Genomic DNA, 12,637 nt, shown 5'->3' on the forward strand with positions numbered 1-12,637 from the left:
TTGTTCCTAATACTACGAGCATTTGTATAAAAAACCTTAAGTAAGGCCATCTTACCTTTATTTAATGCTGCGCGATTATTTGAATCCCAACTGTTAAAATCTTTTCTCTTACTAGCCACCCTATTTCCCTTTCTACTAAAATCCCAATAGTTAGTACCCATTCGAATTCTGCTCCTTAAAGCATGCTCCCCATTCCAACTTAGTTTTTTGATTCTGAATCCCCTAAAACCAAGCCACTAACCATTTTGACCCCCCGTAGAGCTCAGATACAGGCCATCCCTAGCAATCCAATCGCGTTTTCATTTACTCCACACATCAATAAACCTGATGCTACACTTAACGCAAATTTCCTTGAGTACCAGGTTCATACACCTAGCCCGTCGGTTTAACCAACTCCTATGCACTCCATACCTGGGAAGCAAACCAACCACTTGGACATTTGCCGAACAGTTGGTTGCTTTGTCCAACAGGGTATCCCATTCCTTAGTAAACTCATCGTTGTTACTATGGCCTACATCGTTAGTTCCCACCCACAAAGTAACTAAATCCTCTTTATTAAATACCCCTTTTATTTCAGCAACCTTATTTACATCTCTCACCCGAGCCCCTGACAAACAACATCTAGCCACCTTACGTCTAACTCTGCCTATTGAGTTTCCCACCTCACGCACCATTGAATCTCCCAAAATTATACCCTTTGTTTCCCAGTCAGTCGCCTCAGCAATAACTTTCCCCTTTACCTCTGGAATATTCCCACTATCTAACTCACAGCTAATGCCCATGCCCACCTTCTTTTTACTAACTTCCTCCTTTACCTCTGGAATATTCCCACTATCTAACACACTGCTAATGCCCACCTCCTTTTCAATAACTTCCCCCTTTCCCTCTGAAGTGTGTACCCCATCTACACTCCTACAGCCTAATGCTAATTCACCCTCCAAAGTAAGCATCCTAACTCTGATTTCTGAGAGTTAGGGAATCTGGAATTATAATTTTTTTGTGATTGAAATGAGGCTCTTTATTTGTTTAGGTATATTTATTGTGTTTAAATAGCATGGTTTATTATTTTTAAAGAGCAAGTTAGGATGGCAAATAATGGTTTTCTAAGTTAGTGTGCAAAGGAATTAAATTTCTTACTTTATACTGCTTGTTTTAAAGAGATAAATTATTAAAAAACATATTAAAATTTTAATTTTATTTATTTTTCCTAGTTAGTCAAAACCAAAAGGCCATGCAGTCTTTGAATAGATAAATTTGCATCTGTTATCTTATTGATAAAATCTTTAAAATTCAACCTAATTCCACCAAAATCCATAGAAGTCTTAACGTGTAGTTGAATGTGCTTTTGCTGAAACTTATGAAAACGATTTTTTTAATTGTTATTTCTGAAAATCCTCATATAAATAGTGAATTTACTGATTGAGTAACACTCCTGACGGCATCAACAATGAAACTTGCGCCATAGCATGCTAGATTGATAACATTTTTTGGTAATGTTTGACATGCAGGGAAATGCTTTATTTTGACAAGGCTGAACTGGATTTTGCAACTTAACTGTTTTACTGGTACAACTGCATTATTTCATTGTTGCACGCATTACTTAAAATTCAGTAATTTTAATAATATTTTTTGGCAACATTTCAGAAGCAGTTAAGTATGAAGTCATCTTAAACTATTATAAATTAACTAATGGTAAACAATTAATGTTAAACATGTCTGTCTCATATATATTTATTTGAAGGGGTCAAAATTTATGGGATATCATTCTAATAAAGATGCAATTGCTCCTGTCATACCATGACGGGCGAGTTTCTAGTAACTGATAAATTTCCTTTGTTATCAACATCTCCCCCCCCCCCATCCAAAGAAAGAAATTTATACCTATTTAATACTTGATTGTGTTTCAAAAAAAAAAAAAAAACAGCATTTCTTTGCTTCAAGTTGGGAACAGTCATTTTGTTTTCAGATGAAAACTTGAAACTTTCTTTTGGATAAATGTCTTTGTGGAGTTAGCCTATTGCTATTATTTTGGTTGTGGATCTTTATTTTTAGCAAAAACAAAAAGGTGCGTAGGATGAAGCATTTATGCTCTTAGTTGTGATACTCAGAGGAGAGTAGGGAACACAAATGAAACATGAAATAAATTGTTCAGAGAATATCTGGTAAAAATGAGGCTTATAAGAGCTTGCTATCAGGGGATAGTTCAAAATTTTGCTAGAAATTATTTTAAAAAAAGCAGAAGTGTCAAAACTTCCAATCCATAATTATTTGTTTTACTTGGTATATCTGTTTATGAAACATTGTTTAGCACACGCAGGAACTTTTAGTTTGTGTATTCATTGTTTAGATATTAGTAAATCAATTGTTTTACTTAAACAATCCATACTTGCTTAATGAAATACTTACCAAGCGTTTGTGACATCTCAAAATACTTCGGAGTAAGTAACGAAAGTGTAATTCATGTCTAAGTGTTTCTTCAGAAAAATTTATTGTGCACAAAATTCATCAAAATCTTATGAAAAATGTGAGTTTAGCTGTTAAATTTGCATCAGTTATCACTCATATGCTCTAAAAACCATCCTTAACAAAATGTTGTACTTTTTTTTTCTCTTTAATTTTATTGCTGCCGTTGAAAATCTTATGGCTTTTAGTTGTCCCCCACTTTTCAGTCCCAACCGCCACTTTTGCGCACAGCCATGGTAAGAGCTCCATTGAATTGCAAAAGCTCTTCCCAATAAAAACATTAAAATTTCTATTAAATGTTAAAATAAGCTTTTAAATAAATCTTTGAAAGAACATTACATTATATTAAAAGTTCCACTGAAATGTAAAATAATCCGCTAATGCCATTTTTATTCCATGTCCCTAACCTCACTAAAAGCCAACGTTGCCATAACTTGACCATAATTATGCTTATTAGCTTCACCATTTTCTTAACTTACTGTGTTTTAGCATCCAGTTTTAGTTTTTCTACTGATTTAACTAGGGGGCTCCACCCCCTGCTCGTTTGGCTCTCCAACTCTTTTGCCACCTGTCGTGACTCAATGCGGCAGATGACAGCCAATGATTTTAATTGTTTTCCCTTGGATGTTCTGTAGACCGTTTTTATCAATTCATATTTCCGACGTCTTACAGAGTTTCCACGGGCCCTCAAAAGCCCCTATAAAGGCCCTATTTTCAAGTATTGTTTGTAGGAGCTCCTCTAAAGGCCATATTTGATAGTCAAAAGCCCTAAAAATGAATCAATTTTCCCTATTTTTTAGGATTTGTGTCATTTTGTGTCAAATCAATGAAAAAACAATTCTTAACCTGACTTCTCAGATTTTCATGAAACTTTGAGAAACCTTACTCTTGAGGTTTCAAATGTATGCATATTTTTAAAAAATCTGTCATTTATGCGTGGTGAACTTGTCAGAAGTGTTTTAAAGCGTTTAATTCAAGTTCTATGGGAGCAACAGAGGTGTATAACTCATTTTAATGGTACTTACATGCACTTTAGTTCAGTAAACTCCCCATTGTCTGTGGAATAGGGTGGCACGGTAACCATGAATAACCAAATACGTGGATAATCCGCAAACTAAGTAGAAAATGATATTAGTCTATGCAATAGCTTTAGATTGATCAATAATATTTACTAAATAGATTTACTAAAATGATAACATTGTATAAAAAATGCATGTAAAAGCTAAAAAAGAATTGCTCATTGTAGCAAATGGATTTTGCACACTTGCGAGAAATGGAGCAAACAGAGTAACTGAACAGATCAAGCTAGGTTATACCAAAAATGCATAGGGGAAGGGAGGGAAGTTTTTTAAACAAGATTGGTGTAGGCACTCAATTATGCACGTAAGTGGTGTGGATTTCAAAATCAATAAGAATGGTATAGATTTAAAGCAATAAGTATTGTAGATCTAAAAATCAGGTTTCAAGTAGTCAGATTTCAAGGACCATGAAAGGTTTGATGCTATTGGAAGGAAAGGTGAAGAAAAAAATAGGAATGTCTAGCAACAGGTTTTGTACTTGTTAAAATGTGTGCATTTATCTACATTCAGTTAATCATTGCCAAAAAAACATTTTTTTTGAATGTTTGAAAGCCGGTGGATAATCCACCTTGCGGATAGTCGGGAGTTTACTGTATACAGGGTGGCGACAGATCAGGGAAAAGTCAGGGAACTTTATCACTCAGGAAAAAAATCAGGGAAATATCAGGGAATTTTGAAAAAAATAACAAAAATTCAGGGAAAACTGATGATATGAAGAAAAAAAAAATGTTCTTTGCAAAATGAAGTATTTTTATTCCCTGCGAGTTTTTCATCAATTATTTGTTTTAAAAAAGGAAAATTAATGCGGTATGATTATACACTGCCTCATATTTGTGCATCTTTTTCCTCAAGGTCAAAGTATTCAATCTTACGATGAGCTTCCTAAGATTGCTTCTGCGTCTGTAAAGTTGTTCATTTTAGCTAGCTTGAATTTTCCTTCTAAGCATTCCATGCTACATAAAATAAACAACCCTACAGGCAAGGAGGAAGGCGTCATTATTGACTTTGCTCCATTGCCTTTACTCTTTGTCTTGAAGTATTTAGCATATTGTTATCACAATTTCAAGATAAAATCTTTATTTTTTTAAAATAAGGTTGGTGAAATCTTAAAAGTTATCACTTGGCGTTTTTAATTTAATAGCTAAAATTAAATTTTCACTAAAAATGAATTTTTTTTTTTTTTTGCTATGGCATTATTCGCTGTCACTTCAGATTACAAGAAGGGTTTTTTTTTTCAGACTTTAAAACTCTTTTATTTTAAAACCATATACATATATATTTTGAAATTAATTAGTGTTTTTCAATGTTGTTCGTTACTAAAGTAATCTAAGTTTTTTTTTCGAAAAATGTTTTCCACAAAATTAAAGAAAAAAATTCAAAAATGTTTGAGATAGTGTCCTTTATTTTTTTTTTAAATACTGTTTGATTTTAATGTGTATATTTATAAAAATGTCCAAACATTTTTAGTGGAACCATGAAGGGTTCAGCAGTTAGTAAAAAGTTTTATCTCAAATTGCAGCAATGTGTCCGACATTGGTTGCTGAAACTAATGATTCTTTCATGGTCCCACTCTGAAATGCTCTCTATTCATTAAAGTATTAGTGATGTTCCGGATATCCGTATCCGTATCCGTATCTGGGGATATCCGAGGGAAAATCAAGATCTGTATCCGTTACTTTTTTGACGGATCTTAAACGAATCATTTTTATTCTAAAATCTTTTAGATATTTAAATAAAAGACTCTTAAATTTCGTTTAAATTAGGTTTTATTCCCTATTTAAATTATAAGGTATAATTTTAGAAGCCAATTTGTACCCCCCCCCCCCCCCCCCCCCCCCCCCCCCCCCCCGTTGCAAAAAGGAAGGGGAAATAAGTTTTAAAAGTGTATATCAGTTTGTCTTTTTGTGGCATCGTAGCTCCTAAACAGATAAACCAATTTTGATAGTTCATTTTTCGTTCAAAAGGTGACTTGATCGAAAGTGTTCTTAGCTTGGCCTTGTTTTTTTAGAACTTTAATTACTGGAGATATTAATTAAAAACCGACTTAACGTTTTTCACAATTATGGTAGTAAAAACTTACCCGTACGTTAAAAATGTTGGCCCTAATTGAAAGAACGAAGTTTTCTGCGTTTGATATTTATTTGAAACTTTCAACATATGTACAGTAGGAACTATAATCTTGTTAAGTAAATTTTAAATGCAATTCTAAGCCTTTATACGCGTGATTGGTAGCGATTTCATAGTCGGAAGATAAGGAGAAAAAGCTCAGTGATTTAAAATTTTTACCTACTGTCAGTTCAGATTTGTTAACAAATGTGTGTTCTGACCCGCGAAATTGATCTGAATATGAGGTCGGTTCTCTGAGACTTTTTTTTTTTAATTTTTAATTTAATATTAGTTTTTGTTGTTGATTTGGGGTTTCTGTTATTCTTCATTTTTGTTTTTCTCGGCATCCTTCAAAAAAAGTGAGACTAAATTCTCTATTTACTGTTTGTAAAGGTGTTCCGTGTTATTCGGTCGGTCAGAGTAATTTGGGTGGAATGGGTCAGTGCTGCATTTATGCTGAAATAAAATGCGAAAAATTATTTCTAGCCTGTCCAGTAGCAGCTTTACACTTTTGATCCTGTATCCTACATCTACCGAGTAAGCTAGAAATAATTTCTCACATTCCATCTAAGCATTTATGAAGCGCTGGCCCATTCCTTCCAACTCTCCCTCAATTTTAACGTAGATTTCTTTAAAGAGTAAATCATAGTCTTGATTATATTTTTGCCGCAGTTGACGTTTTTTGAAGAAATTGCCATTATTCTGACGGGAGTACCTTCCGTAACAAATTTTACACTTGGATAGTTGAAGTGGGTAAAAAAAAATTGAGATCTGTATCCGTATCCGTAGATCTTGACAGTAATGATCCGGATCTGTATCCATATCCGCGGATCTATTTTTTTAACGATCCGGCACATCACTATAAAGTACAATAAAAATCATGTGTTTTGTCCAAAAATTTTAAGAAACTATATTTAAATTTTTGAACTTAACATTTTATGAAAAAAAAAAATCAACAATTATTTGTTACATAAACATATTAAATTAATGCGCATGCAATCATCTTTAAAATGAGCTATCATAAAACTCTATAGCTCCCATAGAACTTCAGGTATGTATAACATTTTAAAGCACTGCTCTCAATTAAAACAAAAGTTTTTAAAGCATTTCAAAATTTTTCATTAATTACGAATGATAAATTAATGAATAAATTTAAGACACCTAAGAGAATTTGTGTGTGCAATTGGCGTGAAATGGCCCTAAATAAATTAAAAATGTGCCATAAAAAGGCCATATAAAGGCCTTATTTTTTAATCTGCTGGAAGAGTAGGAACCCTGTCGTAAGGTTTAGAGGGATGAGGCAAAACCAAATGGCTTCTCCCAGATGCCCTGTATCTATTGGTACCAGTATTGGTCTGGTAGATATTGTCAGTCTGGAAGAGGTAGGATTATAGACACGCAAGCAAAGGTTTTTATAGTATAGATTGGAAACTTATCGGTTATAAGCATTGTGTGTTGGCGACTGTTTTTCAGAGCTGCCCTCTACACACACATTGGCGATAAATGGTACTGAATTTGAACCTCTGCAAAGTTAGGGTATCATGCTCATGGCGATTTATCAAAAATCTAAATGTCGTAGATATTCCAAAAGTTCTATGAAGATATAAAAATTCTTCTAAATAAATAAACTGGTGCTTCGAAAACTATTAAAAGTTCCCTTAAAATTTAAAATAATCTGGCAACAACATTATTTATTATCACCTTCAACAAGTGACCACCTCATATTGGCCAACTTTTAGAATTCATGTTTAAAAACTATGTATTTTATCTTCTATTTAAGCTCTTAGACTTCAGTCCCGATCTTTTACGCATTTCAAACTCCAACTGCACTAGAACCTGTACATGTACATATCATCTGTTTTTCCCATTTTGTGATTCTACTGCTTGGACATTAGGGTGGATCGAAATTTTTTTTTTCCAAATTTTAAATCCTACCTATGCAGAAAAGATGTTCTATGATATACAAATTCATGAAAAAATAAAATAAAAAATTAATTTCAACTTAAGAACTGCCGTAGGAGAGATGAATGTTAGAAATTTGAGGCTTTTTTCTCAAAAAATCGAAATTAATCAATTATATTTTTTTCAGAATCTTAAATTCCACCTACGAGGGTAAGGTTCACAATAATATGCAGGTTAAATAAAAAGTGAAATAAAAAGTTTAATTTTAAGTTATGAACTTTTGAAAAAGAGTGGAAATACAAAAATTTGATGTTTTTTTCATAAAAATTCAAAATTCATTTCGTAAAAATTAATCAACATTTTTAAAAACTATAACTTTGGAATCTATTTGTACAGAAATGATGTTTTATGAAATATAGATAAAGAAGGAGGGATAAAAAAATGGTTTGCCGCACTATCTCAAGAGGTGTTATTTAGTTAATTAATCCTTTTAATGGCAAATATCACAATTCATTTTACCATGGTAAAATAAGTATTTTAATTGTTTTAAACTATTATTAGAATGAAATAAAACATACTGAATTGATGATAAGAAAAACTCTACAAATACATTTAAAACTTTCTAAACTTAAAGTACCATCGGAATCACAGTGGACGGTAATCAGTAATCACCCTTTATGTTAAAAACTGGCATGAGGCTTCGTGATTTTAGGCGATTTCGTATAAATCTCTCTGTTGTAGGGTCCACACACAGTAGCAGATACTTCTGTAACAACTTTTATTACTCTTTTTGTACCCTAGTGTGGCAAAGAAAATACTGAATAATTGGTAGACTAATTGTCGTACTGATTTCCCTTGTTTACTATTGCTTCTAAAAGTATGGCATCACTAAAGCGTTCAGTCAGTGGAGGCTCTGCCACATTTTCCCACTGAATCAAATCGATATAATCTGTAGCGCAAAATTCAAAGTTTGGCAAATTGAAAATGCGGATACTAACATCCGTTGCAGTGGTTGAAGTAAAAACAGAATTTTTGTCTTAGCTTGCTTTTGAAATTCTTTGACGTGCCAATTGCCTTATATGATATCTGTCATCAGCTAGCATTGGTATCAGGCTATTTTCTGATCTTGAAGCACTTGGGCGCATATACTTTTACAATGTATCTAGTTAATGTCACTAAAATCTCAAATGGAATATCGTAAGCTATATAGAGTCTGAGAATTCTATTTGCAGTCATAATCGCCCTTGAATGGCAAACATTTCCATGGTTTCTCTTGGGCAAACTTTCGCTGCAATGTCCGGAGTTGATGGTTTCACAGATCATCCATTAGGTACCTTTGATCAGTGCTTAGATCTGTTTTGTTGGTCACTTCACATAGCGTGCATGCTATAGGCACGAATGTAACTACAGGTAACTTCTTGTATCCAGCCAGCTATTTTACTATTTTGCCAGTGAAGCTTCTGGACTCAGTCCTAGTTCCATCCATATGACTAAAGATAGTATAAAGGAAGCTTATTCGTGTGTAACTGGCATACAAACAACTGTAGTGTACGTTTCAGGATCAGTTCTATGTTTCGAATAATATCCCTTAACTCCTGTTTTGACAGAAGTTCCATCGCAACAAATTGCTACAAACTTTGTTATATCTATTGCATTATCAGTTAGTGACAAGAAACTTATTATACGTTTTCCTATGACTTGCGCTTTTCTGACATTTAAAGAACCTGAGTGATACACTCAGAGTCAGAAGCTCTTTAACTAAACTTATATATGTTCTTCCATTATAAATTTTCTGTTCTGAAATAACCTCAGTAAGTAGTTTTTTCCTCTTTTCATATGTATCTTGCTTTATTTTCCATTTGATAGCCTTATTAATTTGAGAAGTCCATCTTCGATTTAGTGACTGGATTACCATTTTTCTTTCCATACGCTGGTCCAGCAAAAATTCTCTTTCATTATGGTATTTTCTGTTCTTTTTTATAACAGCAACGTTCAAACAATTTAAAGGTACATGCTGATACATCAAAAAGGTAGCTGGCTTTTTCTCGGAAAGTGTCAATCTGCTTTCAATAGTTTTTTAAGTTTTTTATTGCTTTGTAAGATTTTAGAAGTGCCGGACATTTTTCGTGTTATGTGCATTTTTTTCTCAAAATATTGTGGTGCTCAATTACTGTGATTGAGGCTCGTCTCCAGATCTCTTCGAACTTCTTTAAATGAGACAGAAATTGTAGTTGGGAAACTTCCTTCCTTTTTTTTTGTTTCTCTACCAATCAACGAATGCAACTTATACATTTTCATATGTACACAACATTATATATTTCATATGTACACATAGGCGATATATTTCAGCCAGAGCGAAATATAGGGCAAATGAAGTCTTTTCATAACATTGTCATATTGCACTTTTCGATTAAGTACGTGGACACTGTAGACAAATAAGATATCTTGCTCAATGAAATCGCAACTTTCATTCACTTAAAAAGTATCACGTGGGCAAAGAGTCTATTTATACTGGTTTTTGCATGTAGTGGTGGAGGGATATAATGAGAAGACAAAACGTTTTCAAAAGATATGAAAGAATGCAAGCTGCCATTTAATCCAAAGCAGTGGGAGTTCTGCAACTTCTGATTCGCTGATTTGATGAGTCGAAGAGGAAGTGTTTAGGAGATAAAATATTTTGAAATACATGGTACTATTCAACACTCAATATTCAATAATCAATAACTATGATTTTTGAGCATTTTAACTATAGGAAAATAATTATTTTGATTCAAAAAACATCAAACAAAAGTTAAGCGATTTTCAACATTTTTTCCATAATTCAACCCCTCTGCGGCAGTTCAAATTATAAAATTATTATTTTTTTTTAAAATTTATCTTCGCTTACTGTCTATGTCATAGAACATCTTTTCTGCATAAGTAGATTTGGATTAACGAAACTTTTTTTTTCACCATATAAGAGCAATCCATCCTATTGGACATGAGTCACTTTGTATTTACCATTATTTTTAGCCATCTCTGTATTTCATGTTCTGTAGCAAATCATTTGCACCCCTGATATTTTTCTACACCTGCTATGCTAGAACTATAAAATGGGGATAATTTAATCTTAAATATTTTCAATAAAGTTTTTATCTTCAAAATTTAAAATCTTTGTAATTTTTGTTATTTTAATTTCATTATTAGCTTAATTTCATGTTTTAATTTCAATATAGCAAAATATTTTATTTGTTTATCTTTTGATATTTTAAATATTTTTTTTTTAAATAGGGTTTCGATATGGAAGATGCTATTGTGTTAAACAAAAGTTGCATAGAACGAGGTCTTATGAGGCATATTACAAACAGAACAGTCTCTTTCAGCTTTGATGATTTGGCTTTGGAACTTAAATCTAGTAAAGTTGGAAATGTGATTCTTTTGCGTGATTCTAGTAACCAGAATTTGGAAAACTTTTTAGATATCCATGGACTTCCATACATTGGAAGGTTGATTTCAAGAGGGGATCCAATTTTGAGGTAAAATTAAATTCTTAGAAAAGGATTTTCACTCTATTTTAAAATATGTTTTAATTAGGGCTCCCAAGATTCAGCAACATGCAATTGTGATTTGATTATTGAAATCGAAAAAGTCAGGATTAAAGCTTTAACTTTGTCAGAAACCTAGAAAATTGTGAAAACAGACCTGGAAAAACATTATATTTTGCATATCATAAACTGCTGCAGTACTCAGCAGTACTGCAGCAGTTCTTACTTAATTATTTATTATTTTGTACTTGATCCACTGCGTCAAAACCAGAATGAATGTTCATTCAGATGTGAAGCAAGTACTTATCTAAAGGTTTAACATATAAGCAGAGCAGAAAAGAGCATCAAGAAATGAATATTAAAGTTCTGATATTAAAATACTTAAAAGCTTGGTTTTGCTTCAGTTTTTATTGAGGCTTAGTTACTACAAGTGATTTTATATATTAATTTAAATCTTAATCAATGTTTTTTCCTATTATACATGTATGTATGATGACTTTTGTGCAGGGTTGATATAAAAAACTTTTTGGAAAAAAAAGACAGTTTTTTTTTTGGTTTAAACCGGGTTTATTTGGTTTTTATTACAATTTGTTAGAAAAACAATTGTATTTTAGGAAAACCATTAAGATTTAATGAATTCATTGTTAAGGAATGTTTAATAGTCATATTTGTACCTAATTTCTTTGTAATTAATTAAAAAATTAAGGTAAAATCTTGTAATTTCACTTCCTATAGAGATTTCCTAAGAGAGAGCTTAGAGATTTCTATAGGAGAATATTGTTTGAAAATCTTAAACTATTATAAAAAATACAATGCGTAAATGAGTCTTGGTATCAAAGAAATAATTTACTGTGATAGTTCGACATTATTAATTACAAATCCCCAAGAATAAATTCTTGCAAATTAATTTCCTCATAATCATAGCTATCTACTAAATAAAAAAGTAAAAGTCAAATTAAAATCTCACATTCTTAAAGATGGAAAGTATTTTGCAGTATCAACAAAGAATCATAAGTCTGATGTACATTATAAAACTTTAAAAATCAAAAGATCAACGCATATTTTGTTTAAAGATTTTTTAAAAAAGTTACAAATCATGTAATTTTTTTACCTAATTTATCAATGACAACAATTACAGAAATAGAACAAGTTAGGTTTTAAGAAAATCATTGTTTTCAATTGCAAACATTATTTCTTCTGGTTTAATGCATTTAGAAATGCAATTTTTTTTTTAAATCAAAGAAAAGAAAATCATTTTAATTAAAAGCCTCAGTACAAGCTTAAATGACAATACTCTTTTAACATATTTTAATAATGAAGACTGTCATAAAAATTAATGTTCATCGATTCTTCCCCCATTCATACATGAGACTTCTTTTTTATTTTATTGGGATAAAAAAAGTTCTTTGAAAGATGAATATTTGGCATGAAATTTTTTTAATAAGAGCACAGAGTTACATGAATGTTTTCTCTTTTCATAATTTTATACATTTTCTTTCCTTGCTCTGACTGCATAGTCTATTGGGGATGCGAAAAGTGTGCTGGTATAAGCGCAATTTTATG

General features: G+C 32.0%; 1 protein-coding gene across 1 annotated transcript in view; it reads left to right on the top strand.

Annotated features, from left to right (window-relative positions):
* LOC129224920 (DNA-directed RNA polymerase I subunit RPA2-like) overlaps positions 1-12,637 on the top strand; it is an 85,375-nt gene that overhangs the window by 60,916 nt on the left and 11,822 nt on the right. The window contains exon 19 of the mRNA XM_054859468.1: positions 10,821-11,065. Within this exon, the coding sequence (XP_054715443.1) occupies positions 10,821-11,065 (245 nt within the window). The remainder of the gene's footprint in view (positions 1-10,820; positions 11,066-12,637) is intronic.

Source organism: Uloborus diversus, chromosome 6 (assembly GCF_026930045.1).
Source record: "Uloborus diversus isolate 005 chromosome 6, Udiv.v.3.1, whole genome shotgun sequence".
Lineage (NCBI taxonomy): Eukaryota > Metazoa > Arthropoda > Arachnida > Araneae > Uloboridae > Uloborus > Uloborus diversus.